This window comes from Triticum aestivum, chromosome 5B, assembly GCF_018294505.1.
Source record: "Triticum aestivum cultivar Chinese Spring chromosome 5B, IWGSC CS RefSeq v2.1, whole genome shotgun sequence".
Taxonomy (NCBI): domain Eukaryota; kingdom Viridiplantae; phylum Streptophyta; class Magnoliopsida; order Poales; family Poaceae; genus Triticum; species Triticum aestivum.
Window position 1 is genome coordinate 695507762 of NC_057807.1, and position 23887 is coordinate 695531648.

A 23887-nucleotide genomic window follows, 5' to 3' on the forward strand; every position below is an offset into this window, starting at 1 on the left:
TTCCCAGTGAATGAGTCGAAGGATTTAAATCAAACCTGAAAAATGATTAAATTTCCAGCGAAAACAATTTAAATAAACCAGTGATTTTTTTTTCTCGGATTTCAAAAGATATTCACGATTTTAGAAAATATTCCCGGATTTCAAAAAATATTCGTGCATTTGCAAAAAAGTTAATGATTTGAAAAATATCCCAAATTCCAAAAAATATCCAGCAATTTAAAAAATGTTCCCGGGTTTCAAACTCCTGAATTCTAAAAAAAAGAAAATGAAAAACTGAAAAATGAAAAAGAAAAAAATATAATAAAACGAAAAGGAAAATGAAAAAACGAAATAAAAAAGAAAATGAAGAAGGAAAACAAAGAACTAAAAAAAGGGTGAACCTTCCCAAAAACGAAATGGGGAACTAGTTTGGAGAGGAACTTGTATTACCTATCTTTGTGCCTAAAAAACTATCTTGTAATTAGAAATTCTAAAAAAATGAAAAAAATCCATCTGTAATTAGCATAAATTAACACAAGCTGACCCTGATTAGTTAGATGGAACCTCAAATTTTAGATGATTAGTTTTCTACATATAGTTTGGACTATTAAGTTTGGATCATGATAAATACCACACGTATGACACGAACACACGACAACTCCGAACGTTTTTAATGACAAGTTTAGTGACACGAGGATAACAATTTTGGTTGTCAAGCATGGCAATTTTCTTTTCGGATGGCAAGTTTCAGCTTTTTGGGTAGGTTTGATTTTTTCTTTTCATATGGCAACTTTAGTTGTAAAAAATGTCAAGATCGGAGTGCTCCATGCCACACGTGTGGCATTTATCATTTGGGGGTAAAGTTTTTACACATGGGTTGTTTGAGATGTACGATCAAATGTGGCCATTGTCTATGATTTTTTTTTGCAGGCTCTTATCTATCTATGAATTTATTTGCACTATAGTTGGTGCAAAATTCTCCATCACCAAAACACATTGGAAATACTCCTTGTTGTATGCATGACCCAGCCGGACAAAACTCTGGCGCAAACACCCCTCGTGAATGCAATGTTACATTGATGCTCTTCCTCATTTGTAAACCCTGGAAAAGTCAAATAGGCCCTAAAATGCATTTTTTAAAGAGCAAAACTACAAAATTATACCGCCGCAAACACCATCATAGATGCAAGGTTACATTGATGCTCTTCCGCGTTTGCGAGCCCTGGAAAATCAAATAGGCCCTAAAATGCATATTTGAAGTTGCAAAAGTACAAATTTATACCGTCTTGGATCTTTATAGAAGCGACTATCATGTGAATATTCACCTAAAGTTGTTTGAATACAGCATAGGAAACACCTGAAGTTCTTGTCAGGACGTCGGAGTTGGAACCCCAAGAAAACATGAATCTATTTTTATTTTTTTTGTGGGGAGAAACATGAATCTGATGCAAATGAATTCTTAAATTAAATCCTATACATTTGGATCCTACATATCATTTGTTTCAAAATAAAACAACGTATTTGTTTCCTGAATATTGAAATCCTACAAATACTTAGTACGTAGTACCAGAAAACAATTTAAATCAAAGATACCATTCATATGTTTGTTTGGCAGCGAAAAAGGGTACTCACTGAAGAACGGGGCCCACGATCTCCAACTCCCAACCCCCTCTCCCACCGAACGCGCTCCCTCGCTCTCCCTCCTCGCCGCCGCCGCCCCTCCGCCGCAGCCCATCAGCCTCCTTGCGCCTAAGCTCCATTGCATCTTGCGCCTGTCCCTGATAATTTGCGGAGGAATCTAGGAAGATGAATCCCTGCACGCTCTTGGTGATCCCCGCTCATGTCCCCGTCCAGCATCGCCGCCATCGTCAAGATCCAGAACAGGGGAAGGCACCGCCAGCCCCAATGGGCCAGGTGCTCTGGACTAGGACGCACCTCCTCCGGGCCTCCCCCTCATCGGTGAGCATACCTACCTGCCTTTTTCGAGAAGTTCTGTAGTTCCTTATGGGTCTTTTGGAAATCGATGCGCACAAATTAATCAATCCATCTTTGCTTGAGATACAAACTGGTTAAGCTCGATTGATTAGTTTGTACCAATTCGCCGGTTTGTATTACTTATACATTTATACTGCGCGGATGCTGGGAGGGGTGTTCCACCTATCGAGAGTTTACAATGTGCCACTGACAAATTGTACATTATACTATTGCCACTAAACAGAGAAGGAGGTGTGGTTAGCTAGGCATTGTCAGGGAGAATCAAAGCAAGGCAGGCAGTGAGGCTAGCTCGCTCGGCTGGGCATTGACTCTCTACTTCCTCACATATCCATCGATCCCATCGGCCATGCCACTGTGAGCAAGATCCATTTCATATCTCGCCAGAGAAAAGTCACCTGCCGAGGGATTGCTTTGCCCATTCATCAACCGGTCTTTGGAGCTGAGGTATTTATGTGTTAATTCGTAGCTTAATTGACCAGTCTCTTCTCGATCTGATTTTCTTCGGATGGAAGCGACTCTAGGTAGTGCATTATCTCGTCATGATGATGCAGATGCCGGGGTGTTTCCCCTTTTCGAAAAAAGAAAAAGAAAAAAAAATCTCGTGTCCATGCTCTGATTTCATCTTAATCTCCTCGCTGAGTTTCCTTGCTAGGTACTCCCTTTAAACTGCAAAAATGCCTTGCATTAAGTTACAGTGGCTCTAGTAGTATCTAATTCCTTGGCATGTCAAGCGTACATATTGTTAAAACACCTGTTGGAGAAGCTTACATCTTCAAGACTCTCCCTTTTTTGGTCAAATCAAAGTGCTCAAAGTACCCTGCGATGACACCAGGGTGTGGTAATTAGTTACTCCCTCCTTCCATCTACACAGGGCCTAAGTTTTGAATCTCTCATACCAAGGCTGTTGCATAAAAAGAGTATCGTGATCGCATCATCAATTCTGTGAATAAGCAAAGAAACCAAGAGCACACCTGCTTAATTATTTACCTTTTAATTTCAACCACATAAGTCAAAAATATGGTTCCACCCAGTACTGTGTTGACAAGGGGTGGAAAACTTGAAATATGACTCCGTCAAAATAAATTCAAAATATAGCATGCACTTGATCAATTCTATTGCTGTGTGATGCATCATTTCTTCATTCCGTAATTGTTCCTTCCATGATTGATTAATCGTGTAATTATGTATAGTAGTAGCTACCCTCACTCTAAAATGTAGGCATTAATTGCTCTTGCTTTTTTAGATCATCACTGCTCTTGTTTTAAGTGTCCTTTCATTTCTTTTGCAGTGATTGCAAATGGACCATGAAGCCGGCACAAGCCAAGTTCATGTCCTGGATAGGCTTCTGCTTGATGAAAATGCAGACCCCACAAACCTGCCGTTTTCACTTCTGCAAGACATCACAAATCATTTCTCTCTTGATCACCAAATTGGTAGCGGCGGGTTCGCGGTGGTTTATAAGGTACCACACAACTAGACCCCGTCAGCTTGTTTCTCCGATCCTAATCACAGTCGGTCTAAAAGCTAAACAGACACATATCAAAAACTCACACCACCACATGCGCACGAGTTCTTGTTAAACAATGTACTTTGTCGCTGTAGGGAGTGGTCGGCAAATGCATGGTTGCCGTGAAGAAGCTGTCCAACACGTTTGCTGTTCCCGAGAATAAATTCCATGAAGAGGTTAGAAACCTGATAAGGGCCAAGCACAAGAATATAGTACGGTTTCTGGGATATTGCGCTGACATGCAAGGAAAAATGGAAGAGTACGAGGGGAATCTTGTCATGGCAGATCAACGGAACTGGTTGCTCTGTTTTGAATATGTATGCAACGGGAGTCTTGATAAGCACATTTCCGGTAGGTTGAAAACGTCTATTCCCATATTTACTTAGTTAAAGGTTTAAATAAATACATGTTGTTTACTTATTATGTCACATTATCGCCAGGACCTAAATTAAGTAAGAAAATACATATCTCGGTCGCTTTGTGTGCAGATGCATCTTGTGGACTTAACTGGAGGGAGCGATATCAAATAATCAGGGGGATATGTGAGGGTTTACTTTTTCTCCATGAGAAGAGAATTATTCACTTAGACCTTAAGCCTGCTAACATATTGCTAGATGGTCACATGGTACCCAGAATTTGTGATTTTGGTCTATCAAGATGCCTTGATAAAGGTCAGACCCGTTTAATTACTAAAAGCCGGTGTGGAACACTGTAAGACAACCTCCTGAAAGCTATTCATTTTTTTATGCACGGCTTAATTACTTTACATTTATTTGCACATTCATTTATCGTGAGACCTTTAAAATCTTCTCACAGGGGATATATGGATCCAGAGTACCTCAGATCAGGAAGAACCACATTTGCGTCAGACATATACAGTCTTGGCACTGTAATCTTGGAGATACTAACTGGAGTGAAGCGGTATCTCGAAGAGGAGACCGTAAGAACAATTAAGGCTTTAACTGCAAGCTTCGGTGTATATTTTGAAATAACTGTGTTCTGCTTTAACTTAGCAAAAATATAATTTTATGATATTTTCTTTTATTCCTAGTTTATGAAAATAGCCTGTCAGTGAGGTGGTTGAGTTGTGAGGCATGAGTCTACTCATCAGAATTCAAATCACATTTACATAAACATGTGTGTGTTTTCACTATGAAAGAAAAACATATTCATACGTTGTAGTCTCACATCCTGATATGCCACTTAAACAAACTGACAATATACATGTGTGATAGTATGTATACTTTAATTGCAAAGTACCCGATGCAAATTCCATGAAATTAAACCTTTGTCTACATTATAGGTATAAACAATATATACGCAAATTAGGCTAAAACATGTGGAATGAAATTAAATGGTTCCAATGAAAATCATCATGCCACGTTTGTAGGTGGAGCGGTGGATTGTTCGTTATGAGCGGGTGTTACTGTAGCGTTTAAAACTCTGTAACATCCATGGTGGTTTGGGATTCTTCCCCCACTCTTCTATAAAAGATGATACGCACACTCGTGCGTATTCGAGAAAAAAAATCATCATGCAGAAGGGGAGCCTTGGCGCAACAGCAAAGTTGTTGCCTTGTGACCATGAGGTCACGGGTTCGAGTCCTAGAAACAGCCTCTTGCAGAAATGTAGGGAAAGGCTGCATACAATAGACCCAAAGTGGTCAGACCCTGCGCAAGCGGGAGCTACATGCACTGGGCTGCAATAAAAATCATCATGGTCTATTTTTTTAGGTTACCAGCACTTTTACTGCAGTAGCTGTAATATAACAATCACATATATCATCAAAATTGGTTATAGAAATACTAACTCGTGATTGCAACCTTATAGGTAGTTCAAAGTTGGATGATTCGGTTGGAGGCATCAGTGGGGGACATGCAGTTGGAACAAGTGAGAGTATGCTATAAGATAGGTATAGAATGCATGAACCTGGACCCAAAGAAGAGACCAGTTGCACACCATATAATTGATAGGCTTGACAATATGGCAAGTGCTGACTGTTCATATGAAACTGGCACCAACAGTTCATTAGTTGAGCTGCATCCGAGTTTATCAAGTGAACAATTGGGAGGAAGGCTCGCAACCGAGAGACTCCGCAAAGCGGATGCCGAGGAACACTCTAAAATATTGGAAGATTCATCATGCGGAGCCCAAGATACAAAGCAAAAGGCAAACCAGCATATTGCAAACATTTTAAACTCTATCTCAACCGTCTTCAACAAGCTGAACAATTTGGACATCTTTAACAGCAAAGCACGCATGTGTTTCAATAGAAACTTCATGCGACATAGATTAGAAGAATCAGCTACTATAATGATCTTTGCAAAGGACGAACTCAAGCCAGTACTCAGGAATAGCAATTTGATTGGGAAAGGTCCTTTTGATGAAGTTTACAAGGGTGTGGTTGATAATGCACAGGTCGCAGTTAGGAAACTATATAATGGTAATGCCATAATGGATGACCAATTTGCAAATGAGATCATCATCTGGTCTCAAGTCAACCACAAAAACATTGTTAGGCTCATAGGTTGTTGCCTGGAAATGGATACCCTCATCTTAGTATACGAGTTTGTACCCCGAGGAAGCCTTCATGACATTCTTTACAGCAACAACAAGGTGTCTCTCAGCCTGGATGTGCGTCTAACTATTGCTGCAGAATCAGCACAGGGTCTAGCTTATCTGCATTCGCAAGCTTTTAACCAAATTCTGCATGGCCGCATTAAACCAGCGAGTATACTCTTGGATGATTACTTTACACCAAAGATCTCAGACTTTGACCTGTGGGGGCTGAATGTGAGAGATGAGGATCCAGTGTACATCGTTGACATGTCTTATGCAGATCCACTATACATGCAAACGGGCCTGCTGACCGAGAAAAGTGATGTCTACAGTTTTGGAGTTGTGATCTTAGAGCTCATAAGCAGGAAGGAGGCCTGTCGTTCTGCTAATAACAGCCTAGCGAGAAGTTTCCTTGAGGTTCACGAAGAAAGGAAGAAAGCAACCGGGCTGTTTGACAAGGAAATTGCAGTAACAACACGAGATTTGGAGCTTCTTGACTGTCTTGCAGAGATTGCAGTGGAATGTCTTGACCTTGATGTGGACCAAAGGCCCACGATGATAGAACTTGCGGCACGCCTTCTCATACTGAACCGATCTCGTAGGTCAAGGGTTGTTCACCAACAAGTTTGATGCTGCATGCTGTCTGAACAACATGCATATATATCCTCGAATAAGATGGGCAGCTGTCAATGTTGATTTATTTTGCGTTTGTGAACAAAATCCTTGAAGCATATGAATACTACTTGCTGCAGAGATATCAGAGCACAACTTTTGGGCATCACATGGCCAGCTGATTAGTCCAACATGACCGTTTCCTGTTCAATGAACTGCTGCTGATCACCGGAGCCCTGATGCTGCTTGGCGTGAAGGACCACGGTGGTTTGCTTTTGATGAACTGAAAACAAGTTTAAACTGATGTCTGTTTTCTGATTATTATGATGCTGTCGATTTGAACTATTTTTGGTACTTTTCATTTGAAACTCCTTCTGTAGATCATCTGTTGGTCCTGGTCCACACCGGTGGGAAATTAGTAGTTAAGTGAGAAATAGTTTCATATTAACAGGACTATATGCAGTTTTCTTCAATTGATGTTTGTTCAGATGGAAGAATTATTAGTTCATGTGGTGCCTAACGTGTGCTTGTGGCTGGTAATTGCATATTGCTAGTTCATGTTCACGGAGAGAGAACAAAATTTGTGCAATCTTGAGTCAAGCTCTCCAAATTTTCTGCTGACAGTGAACGAGTCAGATATGTTTGTGCTTTTGGTGAAAGAATTTTTTTAACAGACTTGAGATGGAAGTTGTACTGCACTTTGGTAATATCATCAGGGGGGGTTCATTCTGTGATTCATGTGTTGTATGATTCTCGACCATTGGAGAAAACACCCGTTGGAGAAGCTTACATCTTAAAAGCCTCTTCATTTTAGGTGAACGCTGAATGGTCAAAGTAACTCACACCAAGATGTGCCAATTGATTATCTTGATCACATCTTCAACTTTGTGAATAGGCAGAGAAACCAACGACAAACCTGCTTAATTGGAGCACACATGAAAAAAATACGTTTCTAACCACTATTAGGTGGACAATCAGCAGAGAAGCTTGGTAATTTTGTCACTTCTTTTCGGGATTAATCAATTGCGTAATTACGTATACTAGCTAGCCTCAGACATTGCTCTGTTTTAAGGGTCTTCTATCCAGTTCATTCTCAGGGTGATTGTAAATGGACCGTGAATCCTGTACAAGTCGCATCAACGTCCTGGAGAGGCTTCTACTTGATGAAAGTGCAGAACCCACAAACCTGCCGTTGTCCCTTCTACAAGACATCACAAACCATTTCTCTCTTGATCACCAAATTGGCAGTGGCGGGTTTGCGATGGTTTATAAGGTACCACACAAATAGATCCCATCAACTAGTTTCTTCAATCCTAGTCACAGTCGATCTAAAACACTAAACACACGAGTTCCTGTTAACAATGTATTTTGTCACCGTAGGGAGCAGTCGGGAAAGGTATGGTCGCTGTGAAGAAGCTGTCAAACACGTTTGCTATTCAAGAGAATAAATTCCATGAAGAGGTTAAGTGCCTGATAAAGGCCAAGCACAAGAATATTGTACGGTTTCTGGGGTATTGCTCTGAAACAAAAGGTAAGATGGAAGAGTACGAGGGGAATCTTGTCATGGCAGATCAGCGGAACTGTCTGCTCTGTTTTGAGTACTTATGCAATGGGAGTCTTGATAAGCACATTACTGGTAGGGTGACAATGTCTATTCCCATTTTTATTTACTGTGTTAATAGTTACTTAAATACATAGCTTGTCATGCACTTACTTTTCCTAGCATTCACAGATTTACGTATCTCGGGCGCTCCTTGTGTGCAGATTCAACTTGTGGACTTACTTGGACGGAGCGGTATCAAATAATCAGGGGGATATCTGACGGTCTACTTTTTCTCCACAAGAAGAGAATTCTTCACTTGGACCTGAAGCCTGCTAATATATTACTAGATGCTTACATGGTACCCAAAATTGCCGATTTCGGCCTGTCAAGATGCCTTGGTGAAGAACAAACCCGTTCTATTACTCAAAACCTACAGGGGACACTGTAAGCTACCCTCTTGAAAGATCTTTATTTTATTAGGTATGATTACTTTACACAGATTGGCTCAATAAATCTTTTCACAGGGGATACATGGATCCGGAGTACCTCAGATCAAGACATATCACATTCTTGTCAGACATATACAGTCTTGGTGTTATAATAATGGAGATACTGAAAGGAGTGAGGCAGTATCTTGAAGATGAATATGTATGAATAATTTAGGCATTTGCTACAAGTTGAATTGTAGATTTTGACTAATTTATTTTTCTACGTTTTAACTTGGCAATATCATTCCTTCTTTTTTAGTTCTTTCCTATATACCTATTTCTTATATCCAAGTGTGCTCTTCGCTACATAAAACAAAGCCTAATAATACATCTGGAAGTATGTACTACGTAGTCCTGCATTTTGATACATAGCACCCAAACTAACTGATCATTACTCATTTATCATGTTTTGTATACATCAGTTGTAATTTTAATAGAATTGCATGAACAGAAAGCCAGGTGCACTTAGTTTTTCTATGTACCCATTTTCTATACCACACAAATGAAGATAAAAATATGTGGACTGAAATTAAGTAGTTCCCATTAAATAAAATCATTACGGTCCTTATTTTTAGGATTTCCAGCAATTTTTCTCAAATACTGTAATGTAATAGTCACATATATCATCAAATTATATATATAAATACTAACTCGTGACTGCAACCTTATAGGTAGTTGAAAATTGGATGATTCGGTTGGAGGCATCAGAGGGGGACATGCAGTTGGAACAAGTAAGAGTATGCTATAAGATAGCGATAGAGTGCATGGACTTGGACCCAAAGAAGAGGCCAACTGCACGGCATATAGTCAATATGCTTGATAAAACGGCAAGTGCTAGCTATTCAGACGGAACTAGCATTGGCAGTTCATTATTTGAGCTGCATGTACCAAGAGAACAATCTGGAGAAAAAATTGAAAAACCCTCAGCCGAGAGCCTCCAGGAGGAACACTCTGAAATATTGGAAGATGTCACAGAAAGTATTGACCTTCATTTTCAGGAAGGCCAACGGAAAGTAGACGAATTACCGTTTTGTGGAGTGCAAGAGATGAAGCAAAAGGTTTACTGTCATGGCAGGGCCATTTCTAGCTCTATCTCTAATGTGTTCTACAACTTGGAAAATTTGGACATCTTCAACAGAAAAGCAAACAGGGACCATCCTCGCCCATTAGAAATATCACATACTGTAAAGGTTTTCAGAAATGAGGAGCTCAAGCCAATAATAAGGGGTATCAATTTTATTGGAAGAGGTGGCTTTGCTGAAGTTTACAAGGGCGTCACATTGACAATGCATTGGTTGCGGTAAAGGTACTGATTAGTCGAAATAGTTCAGGTAATGCCCGATTTGCGAATGAATTCACCATCGTACGTCAGATCAGCCACAAGAATATTGTTAGACTCATAGGTTGTTGCCTAGAAGTAGATCAACCCATGCTAGTGTTCGAGCTCGTCTGCAATGGGACCGTGAATGACATTCTTCACGGCGGCAACAAGGCTCCCCTAAAGTTGGATCTGCGCTTAATTATTGCTGCAGAGTCGGCACAGGGTCTAGCTTATCTGCATTCACAAGCTCATATGAAAATATGGCATGGTAGTTTTCAACCGGCAAATATACTCTTGGATCAAAACTTTATGCCAAAGATCGCAGGCTTTGGGATATCGAGGTTGATTACAGAAGATAAGGAACACACTTGCAATGTCATCGGTGACTTGAGTTATATGGATCCAGTATACCTGGAAACAGGTCTGCTGACCTTGAAAAGTGATGTCTACAGTTTTGGAGTTGTGATCTTGGAGCTCATTAGCAGGAACAAGCCCACTCATTCTGTTAATAACAGACTAGTGAGGAGATTCCTTGAAGTTCACAAAGAAGGGAAGAAAGCAACGGAGCTGTTTGACAAGGAAATTGCAGTAACAATGGCAGATTTGGAAATTCTCGACTGTCTTGCAGTGATTGCCGTGGAATGTCTTAACCTTGATGTGGATCAGAGGCCCACGATGACAGATGTTGCGGAGCGCCTTCTCATGCTGAACCGATCTCGTAGGTCGCAAGCTGTTTAGCTATATATATAAGTTTATGTATATTGTGGTGCGGACAACATTTATGTATTCGAATAAGATAGGCAACTATCACTATCAGCGTTTGACTTATTTCACTGTTGTATAGAACCATGATGTATGACGCAAATCTGTTTCTTGCTTTGTTCAGAGAAAGTTTGCTCTTCAGAGAGAAAATGCATTGAGCAACGTGATAACCAATGCGTCAGGAGTCCTTGGATCCTGCAGCTCTGAAGCAAGATTCAAAGGAAGGAGGACCGGAGCTTAATGGAGGATGTTCACCGTCATCTACTCCGGTGATCTCGGCGAGGCTTTGTCCTTTGTCCCCGTTGTCTGAAACCGGTTCCGGTGTCCTGGTGTGGGGCTACAGGTACCTGAATTGTTCTGTTTTCTCAAGTTAGGTGCCCCTTCTGGATCGATCTGGAAAGCTGGTTCTACCCTGTTTGTGTTGCTTTTCTATGTCAAGGCCGAGTAGCACTGATGAACAGATCAATCCGAGAACGGAGTCGCAGATTTCCCTACAAGCACGCTCTATGATTTTGTTTCCTTCTTTCTCACAGGGGCGCTCTATGATTTTTGCGCGTGGAAATATGACTTAGAACCCAACATCTAGGATGTTCTATTGAAAGCTTTACATGCTGAAGAAATTTAGAAGTTTTTCATGTGGGTTGTTTGATTTGTTGGATTATATATGTGACGTATTTCTATGGATTTGTTTGCACTATATTTCTATGGATGTGTGGCATAGATTTTTTTTTCTCACTGACTCATCATACCGGAAATATCCCTTTGTTTCAAAATTGTTGGAATAAACTGTCCCTGGAAGTGAAAAAATGATGCAAAATTACGAACTTCTAGCCTTGAATGCTCTTAAAATTCTTCAAATCAAATAGTCCGTAAAGGCGAAAAAAATGACGCAAAATTACTAACTTGTAGCCTTGAGTCCCTATAGAACTAAATCTGAAACAAATTTATACTGAAAGCTGTTTGAACACAGCATAGAAAACATCTCAAACACGTAAAATTCTCTTCAGGTAGTTGGAGTAATGGAAGATTCCACCGAAGGAGGACATCCGGTTAATCGGTAACTGGCTGCTCTGTTTTGAGTATGTATGCAATAGGAGTCTTGATAACCACATTACTGAGGAGTAAGTTAATTAAGCTTGATTGATTAGTGAGTGTCATTTGTTAATCAAATTGGCACTAATCATCCCTGGCAGGGGTGGGTGTTCCACTTACCGTTGGTCTACCATGGCTATAGTCATTTTATTATAGTTCTGATAGCTGCCACCGCAAGTGACAAAGTTGCACATTATACTATTAGTAGTACCACTCCACATAGAAATACATGCAATTAGCCAGGCCTTGACGGCAAGAATCAAAAGCAAGGTAGGCATTGACTTTCTCCTTCCTCACATATCAATCCATCGACCTTGCTGCTGCAAGCAAGATCGATTTCATAGCTCGTAAACAAGGACTTGCGGAGGATTGCTTTGGCAAAACATCGACCAATTGCCGTAGCCAAGGTATTTATGCGTCAATTCGTAGCTTAGTCAATCAGTTTCTTCTCCATCTGAAGCTGATTTTCTTCAGATGGGAAAGCGCCCCAGGTTTTGCATTATCATGCGTCCATGTTTTGATCTCACCTTAATTTCCTCTCCAAGTCTTCTTGCTATCTAATTTCCTTGTCATGTCAATCATGCATCTTGGTAAAAAAAACTGTTGGAGAAGCTTACATCTTCAAACCTCTTCATATTTGGTAAACACCAGATGGTCAAAGTAACTGGCACCAAGATGTAGTAACTAATTCTCGTGATCACAACTTCAACTCTGTGAACGGGCAGAGAAATCAACAACACACCTGGCTTAATTTACCTTTTAATTTCGACCACACATGCATGTCAAAATTATGTTTCCACCAAGTATTTGGTCCACAAGCGGTGGAGAAGCTGGATGAGTTGATGCCCAGAAGCAGAGGAGATCATGTGTGTTCGGTATGGTAATCGAGAGATGTCCCTTGTTGGAAAACTTGATGCCTGGATATACTGAAATAAATTTAGACAGACATGCAGTTGGGTAAATTCTACCCCTGTCCCTGATGCACCGGATCTTCATTCTGTAATCGCTCCTTTCATGATTAATTGTGTAATTAGTTAATTACGCATAGGGGCTAGCCTCAGAATAAAATAAATGCATTGCTCTTGCTTTAAAGGTGTTCATTTCATTCCATTTGCAGTGATTGCAAATGGCCAATGAATCCGGTACAAGCCACGGCGACGACCTCCAGAGGATACTGCTTGATGAAAGCGCCGAGCCCATGAACCTGCAGTTATCACTTCTAAAAGACATCACAAATTGTTTCTCTTCTGATCACGAAATTGGCAGGGGCGGGTTTGCGGTGGTTTATAAGGTACCACACAAATGGATCCCATCAGCTAGTTTCTCCAATCCCAATCATAGTAGATCTGAAAACCTAACAAATATATCAGATATTCACACACACACACACACACACACACACACAAGAGTTCTTGTTAACAACGTATTTTGTCACCGTAGGGAGTTGTCGGCAAAGGTATAGTCGCCGTGAAGAAGCTGACCAACACAGCTGCTGTTCCCGAAGAGAAATTCCATGAAGAGATTAGAAACCTGATAAAGGCCAAGCACAAGAATATAGTACGTTTTCTGGGGTATGTGCTGACACGCAAGGAAAAATGGAAGAGTACAAGGGGAAACTTGTCATGGCAGATCAACGGAACTGGTTGCTATGTTTTGAGTATGTATGCAACGGGAGTCTTGATAATCACATTACCGGTAGGATGACGTTTATTCCCATATTTGTTTGCTCTTTTAAAGGTTATGAATACATATAGTATGTCATACACTTACTTTACATAGGTCATACACTTACTTACATATTTATTTGCTCTTTTAGAGTATTTAACCAAAAACTACCACAATTCGTGGATCGGTGCCCACAAACTACCACTTTGCGAATTTGTACCGAAAACTACCATTTTTTTGCTAATCTATGACTAAAAACTACCATGTCTGTAAATCGACCGATTCGTTCATTTTAAACGCGCTTATGACAGACTGGGCCCATTCGCCAGGACTGAAAAAGTCAGCACCGTTAACTTTGACCGTTAACATGTGGGGCCCACACGTCAGTTCTATCCCCTTCCTCTGAAATTCCCCATGGAGGATTTAGATAAGATGTTCTGTCGCCTGGGCCATCCTCTGCACCCGAGGCCTCCACGGCATGCTCCGGCGAAGCCGAGCCCCCCGCGCGAGCCCCTGCCCGCTCCGGCAAGGCTGAAGCCCCTTGTGCCCGTGCTCCTACCCGCTCCGACGAGGCCGAGCCCCGCATGCCCGCACCCCCGCCCGCTGTGGCGAGGCCAAGGCCCAGCGCCACTGCCCGCTCCGGTGAGGCCGAGTCCCCCGTGTGCGCACGCCCTTGCCCGCTCTTTTAAAGGTTATTAAACCACATAGCATGTCATACACTTACTTTACATATTTATTTGCTCTTTTAAAGGTTATTAAACACATAGCAAATTTATTTGCTCCGTTAAAGATTATTAATACATAGCATATGTCGTATGCTTATTTTACCTAGCATTCATCTATTAACGTGACATTATAGCCATGTACTAAGTTAAGTAAGAAACTACAAATCCCATCTGCTCCTTGTGTGCAGATGCAACTTGTGGACTTAATTGGAGGAATCGGTATCAAATAATCAGAGGATTGTCTGAGGGTTTAGTTCTTCTCCGTGAGAAGGGAATTCTTCACTTGGACCTGAAGCCAGCTAATATACTGTTAGATGGTCACCTGTTACCCAAAATTGCTGATTTTGGTCTATCAAGATGCCTCACTCAAACGCAGACCTATGTTATTACTAAAAACATAGCTGGAACAATGTAAGCCAATCTCTTCAAAGCTCTTAGTTTGTTAGGCATGACTATACATTTATCTGCATATTTGTTGATCGGGCTTCATAAATTTTCTTACAGGGGATATATGGATCCAGAGTACCTCAGATCAGGCCAAATTGGATTCTCATCAGACGTGTATAGCCTTGGCGTTATAATCATGGAGATACTGACAGGAGTGAGGCAATATCACAAAGATGAGCATGTGAGAACTAGTAGGCGTTTTCCCCAAGTTGAATTGTAGATTTGAAATAATTCCTTTTCAAAAAGAAAGATTTCAATTAATTATGTCGCGCTTTATGTTAGTAAAATATCTATTGCCACGGGAAAATGATCCCCGCAGCACCATCGATTCCTCACTTTCATGAAGGTGCCTGTTTGGGACTGCTCTACTTCTTAAAAATCAACTCCGCTCTAGAAAACACAAGCCAAACGGGGTAGCTCCACGATATGTCGGTCCGCAAAAAAAACTAGAATCTGGGGTACAACTCCCAATTTTTTACGAAGCTCTTGATGGGGTGCTCCAAAAAACTCAAGAAGCTGGAGTTGGGGAAAAATTACCCACCACTGCCACCAGTAAGTGGATATCCCTTCGTTTTCCCCCTCTCATACAATCAAATAGATCCTTTCCACCTAATTTTACATTCTTGAAGCTGGAGCTATATGGAAGCCAAACATTCTCTTTTATTAGTGCTACAACTTCTATATGAAACTGCTCCAAAGTGGATTTGGTTAAGTGAAACTGATTTTGGTGAAGCGGAGCAGTGCCAAACAGGTAAATCAATCATTTTCGGTGCAAAATGACAAAGATGAGCCGAACCCTAGGGCTGCTAGGGCTAGCTAGGCAGAAGCTACGACCTAGGTGATGGAAGGAAAAAAAACCGCAGGGGAAAGAGTAACATAAGATTGTAAAAAGCGGCCAAGTGCCTGGTCTTTGGCTGAATCGGAATATGACTCCTTTTTCATGTACATAAACCAGTCCTTGTTTTGCTTCTTTTGCAAGTTAAATATAATATTTTCTAATCTATAATTAGTTCAGCCAGCACCCAAAACACATGGGACAACAGCCCAAGTCCTATACTACGTACTCCATCCGTTCCTAATTATAAGTCTTTTTAGAGATTCCGATGCAGATTACATTACTGAGCAAAATGAGTGAATGTATACTCTAAAATATGTCTATATGCACCAATATGTAGTCTTTATTGCAATCTCTAAAAAAGACATATATTTAGGAACAAAGTGAGTACTAGCTTATATTTGGGCTTGTCCCAACCGAATAACTAGCCCATGTAGAATCTTTTATTTTCCAGGCCAGATTTCTTCCTTGCCCCTCTTCTGTCCACGCAAGAGCTCCATTATGCAAAACCGTGCCGCACTTATCCTCCGACCTCCGCATTGGATATACTTCTGATCTGCACTTTGAGCAAAACTCAGATTCCAAATGATATATGAACCAATCAGCCTAACCAGCAATTATTAAATTTGTAAAACTGACAAGCCAAATTACATCATCAACAACATCATTCTTTTTAAAAAAATTCCTTATATGTGTACCTATTTTATCGGAGCAATCCCTCAGAGAGATGCTTGACTTGTGGAGCATGGCTCTACCCATTGGAATTCAAAGCATGTTGCTCACATTTACATACACACGTGTTCACTTCATCCGTTCAAGAGAAGTGCATGCTTCACCACGTAAAAAAAAAATACTTATACTTCCCTTGTTCCTTTTTTTTTGACAGGGATACTTCCCTTATTCCGATATACTCATGTAATCCCTTACTCTGATATACTCATGTAATCCCTTATTCTGATGTACCATCTAAACAAACTGACCATTCTAAGATATACCAAGTGAATTGCATGGAAGGAAATCACAGGGGCACTTGGTTTTCCAGATGCCCATTTTCTATACTACAGACATAGGCAGTACATATAGACAGATTAAGCTAAGAGATGGTAACTGCAATAAAGTGGCTTCCATGAAAGAAGATACTTACGTTCCCTCTCTTTGTGGGATTTCCAACATTTTTTTTCTCTAGTAGCTGTAATAACCACATATATCATTATATAATACTAATTCATGATTGCAACCTTATAGGCAGTTGAAAGATGGATGAGTCGATTGGGAGTATCAGAGGGGGACATGCAATTAGAACAAGTGAGAGTATGCAGTGAGATAGCTATAGAGTGCATGGACTTGGTCCCAGAGAAGAGACCAGATGCATGCTATATAATTGATAGGCTTGATCAAATTGAGGGTGCTGACAAATCGCATGAAACTGGCATCAACAATTCATTGATTGAGCTGCAGGTAAGTTCACCAAGGGAACAATCAGGAGAAAGAGTTGGAAAGCTTGCAGGCGAGAGCCACCAAAACGCAGATATGAAGGAACAGTTGGAGATACTGCAAGATGTTGCATCAAATCTTGGAAGGCTTCATTTCCAGGAAGGCCAACAGGGTGAGCAAGATACAATACAACATGTCAACCGCCATGGCGCAAGTAATTCTAGCTCTATCTCTACTGGGTTGAACGAGTTGAACATTTTGGACATCTACATCAGAACAGCCCACAAGATTTTTGATAGGAACAACAGGCGTTCATTGGAACAGACACATTTTATAAATATCTTCAGCATGCAGAAGCTCAGGCCAATAATAAGGAATGAGAATCTCATCAGAGAAGGTTTCTTCACTAAAGTTTACAAAGGCGTTGTTGATAATGTACTGGTTGCAGTGGAGCAAACGTTTGATGTTGATAACAAGGACTTAGGAGATGAAGTCATCATCCAGTCTCAAATCAGCCACAAGAACATTGCTTGGTTCATAGGTTGTTGCCTGGACATTGATAACCCCATTCTAGTTTATGAGTTCCCCCCCAGAGGAAACCTTCATGACATTCTTCACAGCAACAGTAAGATCCCCCTCAACTTGGATGTGCGTCTAAATATTGCTGCAGAATCAGCACAAGGTCTAGCTTATCTGCATTCACAAGCTCGTATCAGAATCCTGCATGGTGATGTCCAACCGGAAAATATACTCTTGGATGAGAACTTTATGCCAAAGATCGCAGGCTTTGGCCTATCAAAATTGATTATGGGAGATAAGGAGCACACCGGTGACACGAGTTATATGGATCCAGTGTACCTGCAAACAGGTCGGCTGACCTCGAAAAGTGATGTGTACAGTTTTGGAATTGTGATCTTGGAGGTCATTAGCAGGAAGAAGGCCACTCATTCTGATAATAACAGCCTATTGAGGAGTTTCCTTCAAGTTCACAAAGAAGGGAAGAAAGCAACCGAGTTGTTTGACAAGGAAATTGCGCTAACAGAAGAAGATTTGGAGCTCCTTGACTATCTTGCAGAGATTGCTGTGGAATGTCTTAACATGAACGTGGATCATAGACCCACGATGACAGAAGTTGCAGAACGCCTTCTCATACTAAATCGTTCTGGTAGGTTACATGCACGACATACAAGTGCTGACTACTCAGAGGAAACTGACATTAGCGGTTTATTTGTTGAGCAACAGAAAGTAGGTCATTTACCACGGGCAGTGCAAGATACTGGCCGTCATGACGGAGGAAATTCTAGTGGGTTCTTCAATTTGAACAATTTGGGCATTTTCAATTGGAAAGGACGCAGAAATATCAATAGGAACAACATTCATGCATTAGAAATGTCACATTTTATAAAGCTCTTCAGAAAGGAGGAGCTCAAGCCAATAATAAAGAAGATCAATTTGATTGGAAAAGGTGCCTTCGGTGAAGTTTACAAGGGTGCTGTTGGTAACACACTGGTTGTGGTAAAGAAACCGATTGGTTCTTGTGCGCTAGAGAATGCACAATATCAAAATCAGGTCATCAACATGTCTCAAGTCAGCCACAGGAATATCGTTAGGCTCATAGGTTGTTGCCTAGATGTAGATATCCCCATTCTAGTGTACGAGTTCCTTTCCAATGGAGACCTTGATGAAATTCTTCACTGTGGCAGCAGGGTGCCTCTCAATTTGGATCTCCGTCTATCTATTATTGCAGAATCAGCACAGGCCCTAGCTTATCTGCATTCACAAGCTCGTATCAGAATCCTGCATGGTGATGTCAAACCGCGAAATATACTCTTGGACGATAACTTTATACCAAAGATCACAGACTTTGGTATATCGAGGTTGATTGCGCGAGATAAGGATCACACTGATTGCGTCATCGGTGAAAGAAATTATATGGATCCAGTTTACATGCAAACAGGCAGGCTGACCTTGAAAAGTGATGTCTACAGTTTTGGAGTTGTGATCCTGGAGGTCATTAGCAGGAAGAAGGCCACTCATTATGATAACAACAGCCTAGTGTGGAGTTTCCTTGAAGTTCACAAAGAAGGGAAGAAAGCAACTGAGCTGTTTGACAAGGAGATTGCAGTAACAACAAAGGATTTGGAGCTCCTTGACTGTCTTGCAGAGATCGCCGTGGAATGTCTTAACCTTGATGTGGATCAAAGGCCCACGATGGCAGATGTCGCGGAGCGCCTTGTCATACTGAATCAATCTCGTAGGTCGCAAGCTGTTTAGCTATATATATAAGTTGATGCATATTATGGTGCGGACAACATTTATGTATTCGAATAAGATAGGCAACTATCAGTGTTTGATTTGTCGTATAGAACCATGGTGTGTAATGCAAATCTGTTCCTTCCTCTGTTCAGAGAAAGTTGTGACGCTCACTCTGACCAAATCAATTTATCTGTCAAGATTCGTTGGTTTCTGCAGCTTAATGGAGGATGTTCACCGCTGCCAACTCCGGCGATCTCGGCGGCAGACCAGGCGAGGCTGAAACACGCTGTCTTCGTGCTTGAACTCTGAAGCTCCGGTGTCCTGGTGTGGCGCTTCTTGTATCTGAATTTCTGCTCTGTTTTCTGAAGTTAGGTGCCCCCATTTGGCTCTTCTGCCTAGTGGTTCATGAAAATTTCCTTTAGTCTAAAAGAAAAGCTAGTTTATGTACTCTTAATTAGCATCAGATCGGACTAGTTGTTAATTTTTGTTAATTAGCGTAAAATAAAACTAGTTGTCAAGTTAAACCCCCTTTAGTTTTCACAAAACAAAAAACCCAGTTTAGTTAGATCATCTAACTTGGATGCAATCTGAAAATGGACGGCATGTTCAGAGCCCTTGAACCATCGACGAGGCAAAATAGAATTAGCAGAGGAATGAAGGACCGAATCGCGCTGATGACAGACTTGGCAGATTCCCATACAGGCACATTTTTTGTACTTTTTTCTTCTTCTTTCTAACAGGGGCGTGCAAAAATATGGCTTGAAAACCAGCATCTAGTATCTCACATGATTACAATGTTTGATTTAAAGAACTTTTACAGATAATCGAGAGGATTAAGAAATTCAATTTTTTGTTCACGTGTGTTATTTGATTTATTGGATTATAAATGTGACTTTTTCTATGGATTTTTTTTGCACTATATTTACTAGAGGAGTAGAATTCAATTAGTCCGTACAAAGTGAAAAAAAATTATGCAAAAATTACAAACTTATAGCCTTGGATCTATATATAGAAGTGAATATCAAATGAATTTTCACCGAAAGCTGTTTGAATACATCATAGGAAACACCTCAAACACGTGAAATTCTCTTCAAGATGTTGGAGCAATGGAAAAAAGATACATCGTCTAATGTGTTGGATTTTTTGGGAAAAGAAGCCGTACAAATTGGAACACTACGACTCACATCTTTCAAAACAAGATGACATTTGTTTTCTCTAAAAGTCCTAAACGTAGGAATATTTATGAGAATCATCTATCTAAAAGGGTATTCATATGTTTTCCCTGGAAGAAAAACAATAAAAGACCCTACAAACCTTTTATTCTGAACCATTTCACTCATGTGAAATATGTTATAATCAATTCCCACAGCAACACATGATGTATCATCTAGTTCTATGGAACAACTTCGGTGCGACGACGGATTGGCTCTTGCACCGTGTGCTTTACAGACCCTTTTCTCTGCAACATAGACCAAAAAGACGACTAATGTGAGAAGCTGATATATCAAATGCAGGGTTAAGAAGGAAAAATGGGTAGGCATGTACAATTCTCTTCCACGCGCTCCCTCCTCAACCAGTCAGTCCACTTTGTCATGCTGCGAGCCTGCGACTCAGGCAGGCGCCCTGGGAACGAGCTTTGCAGGGCCTAGAAAAGCCCGCCTTACGCCTGTACGGGTAAGAAAAGGCCACGTATAATCTCTACCACTCGCCGACAATGATTTGGATGAATCAACATGTGCTTCTCCGCTGGGTTGGGTAGGCGAGGCGCTGACGGGAAGAGTCAAAGCAAGGAACGGCAGGGCACAAGGAGGATGGACGGATAGCTAGCTAGCTCGTCTGCATTCTTCCTCGCGTCTCCAACTCTACATGCCGCTGCGAGCCGAATCGATCAATTTCATACCGTGCCGGCGATCGCTCCGCCGATTCATCGGCCCATCTTAATTTTAATTTTTTGTGAGCCTGCTAATATATTGCTAGATGGTCACATGGTACCCAAAATTGCTGATTTTGGTCTGTCGAGGTGCCTCGGTGAGGAACAAACCCGTTATATTACTCAAAACCTATGGGGAACACTGTAAGCCATCCTCTTGAAATATCTTTGGTCGGTTAGGCATGATTACTTTATATTGACCGGACCGGACGTTATAAATCTTCTCATAGGGGATACGTGGATCCGGAATACATCAGATCAAGACAAATCTCATTCGCGTCAGACATATATAGTCTTGGGGTTATAATAAAATGGAGATAGTGGCAGGAGTGAGGTGCTATCGTGAAGATGAGGATGTAAGCATAATTTAGGCGTTTGCTCCAAGTTGAATGTTGATTTTAAATACCATTCCTTATTTATTTTTGAGAATTTTCTTAAATGCTTACTTTATGAAACAACCTCAGTGAGGCGGTTGAGTTTTGGGACTATTTATACTGATGGAAGAATGTTGTACTATGAAGTCCTACATTTTGATATAGCACCTAAACAAACTGATCATTATTCTGTTATCATGTTTTGTATACTTCAGTTGTAGTTTTAACGTATCAAGGTGTGAATTGCATTATTCCTATGTACCCATTCTCTATACTATGGACATAGGCACTATATACACGAATCAAGCTAAAATATGCAGACTGAAATTAAATAGCCCCCATGAAAAAAAATCATGACAACCCATTTTCTTAGGATTTCCAGCATTCTTTACTCTAGTAGTTGTAATGTAATAATCACATATCATCAAACTGTATTATATACTAAATATTAACTCATGATTGCAACCTTATAGGTAGTTCAAAGTTGGATGATTCGATTGGAGGCATTAGAGGGCAACATACAGTTGGAACAAGTAAGAGTATGCTGCAAGATAGCGGTAGAGTGCATGGATTTGGACCCAAAGAAGAGACCAGTTGCACAACACATAGTTAACAGGCTTGTTAAAACGGCAAGTGCAGACTGTTCAGACAAAACTAGCATTGGAAGTTCATTATTTCAGCCGCAGGTAAGTTCTCCAAGGGAGCAACCTGGAGAAAGAACTGGAAAACTTGCAGCTGGGAGCCTCCAAGTGGATGTCGAGGAACACTCTGAAATACTGGAAGATGTTGCAGAAAGTATCGAATGGCTTCATTCCCAGGATGGCCGACAGAAACTAGACCAATTACCATCACTATCACGGGGAGTGCAAGATACGAAGCAAAAGGTTAACCGTTGTGGCACAAGCATTTCTAGCTGTATCCCTAATATATTCTACAAATTAAACAAATTGAACGTCCTCCGCAGGAAAGCAAGCAGGAACCTCCATAGCATCGACATGCACACATTAGCAAAGTTACATAATATAAAGATCTTCAGAAAAGAGGAGCTCAAGCCAATAATAAAGGGTAGGAATCTCATTGGAAGAGGTGTCTTCTCTAATGTTTACAAGGGCTATGTTGATAACACACAGGTGGCGGTAAAGATACCGTTTACTTATTCTTCGCTGCAGAATTTAGAATTCAAAAATCAAGTCGTCGTCATGTCTCAAGTCAGCCACAAGAACATTGTTAGGCTCATAGGTTGTTGCCTAGAAGTAGGCTCCCTCATGCTTGTGTATGAGTTCGTCCCCAACGGAAGCCTTGCTGAAATTCTTCATAGCCGCAATAAGGTTATGCCTCTCAACTTGGATGTGCATCTGAATATCCTTGCAGAATCTGCACAAGTTCTAGTTTATTTGCATTCACAAGCTCCTATCAAAACCCTGCATGGTGATGTCAAATCAGCAAATATACTCTTGGATGATGACTTTGCGCCAAAGATCTCAGACGTTGGCATAACGAAGTTGATTCTTCTAAGTGATTGGCAATACACTGGCGCTCTCGTTGGCAATGGGAGTTATATTACGGATCCAGTGTACGTGCAGACAGGCCTGCTGACCGAAAAAATTGATGTCTGCTGTTTTGGAATTGTGATCTTGGAGGTCATTACACTAGTAGAAAAGGGGCAATGGTCTAGGCCGGGTCAGCCCATTAGTCTCGGTTCAGTCCAGAACCGGGACCAATGGTGGCATTGGACCCGGTTCATGAGCCCCGGGGGCCGGCCGGGCCACGTGGGCCATTGGTCCCGGTTCGTCTGGACTTTTTGGTCCCGGTTGGTGGGATGAACCGGGACCAATGGGCCTCGCTCCTGGCCCACCACCATTGGTCCCGGTTGATGGCTTGAACCGGGACCAAAGGAAGCCCTTTAGTCCCGGTTCGTGCCACCAACCGGGACTAAAGGGTTGGTCCTCGTTGAGTAGTTTTTTATATTTTTTTTCTTTTCTGCTATATTTATTTTTTTCTATTTATTTCTGAGTTGTAATAAGTCATTAAAATAAAAAAGAGGCGCAATGCTCGTTAATTAGCTTCAAGCCTTTCGAAATAGTGTAAACTGCACTGCACATAGCTCCGTGCAGTCTACCCTATTCCTCAAGACTTGAAGCTAAGCAACGTGCAGGTTAGCATTGAGCCTCTTCTGCATCGTCTCTGCACTCAGGGCTTATAAACCGCTGCGAGTGCCTCTCGCTTGGCGAGGTGGGACTAAAAAACAGCTGCAACAAGAATCAAATAAAAAACTCTTTTACCGGTTCATGCCACGAACCGGTACTAAAAGGTCACCTTAAAACCTGTACCAAATAAAATGCCTTTGTAACAACCTTAGAACT

The 23887-nt window shown here is 41.1% G+C and overlaps 2 protein-coding genes and 1 pseudogene across 2 annotated transcripts; all 3 read left to right on the forward strand.

Moving 5' to 3' along the window:
* The first annotated feature begins 1620 nt into the window (after positions 1-1620).
* On the forward strand, positions 1621-10757 carry LOC123115321 (receptor like protein kinase S.2-like; annotated as a pseudogene).
* A 1352-nt stretch (positions 10758-12109) lies between these two features.
* Positions 12110-19263, forward strand: LOC123117754 (uncharacterized). Its single transcript, XM_044538440.1, has 4 exons — positions 12110-12265; positions 14437-14659; positions 14753-14876; positions 16776-19263. Coding segments are annotated over exons 2-4 (2589 nt in total). The 5' UTR covers positions 12110-12265; positions 14437-14657; the 3' UTR covers positions 19239-19263.
* Positions 12985-13658, forward strand: LOC123117755 (cysteine-rich receptor-like protein kinase 19). Its single transcript, XM_044538441.1, has 2 exons — positions 12985-13149; positions 13299-13658. Exons 1-2 carry the CDS (start codon positions 12985-12987, stop codon positions 13560-13562), a joined length of 429 nt encoding a protein of 142 aa, XP_044394376.1. The 3' UTR covers positions 13563-13658.
* Positions 19264-23887: the final 4624 nt, after the last annotated feature.

Bases quoted from the DNA above. Each gene is read 5' to 3' on its own strand.
- LOC123117755 (XM_044538441.1), top strand. From the start codon at position 12,985: ATGGCCAATGAATCCGGTACAAGCCACGGCGACGACCTCCAGAGGATA. The intron at 13,150-13,298 runs GTACCACACAAA...TTGTCACCGTAG, and splicing joins GGTTTGCGGTGGTTTATAAG to GGAGTTGTCGGCAAAGGTAT.
- LOC123117754 (XM_044538440.1), top strand. The intron at 14,877-16,775 runs GTGAGAACTAGT...GCAACCTTATAG, and splicing joins AATATCACAAAGATGAGCAT to GCAGTTGAAAGATGGATGAG.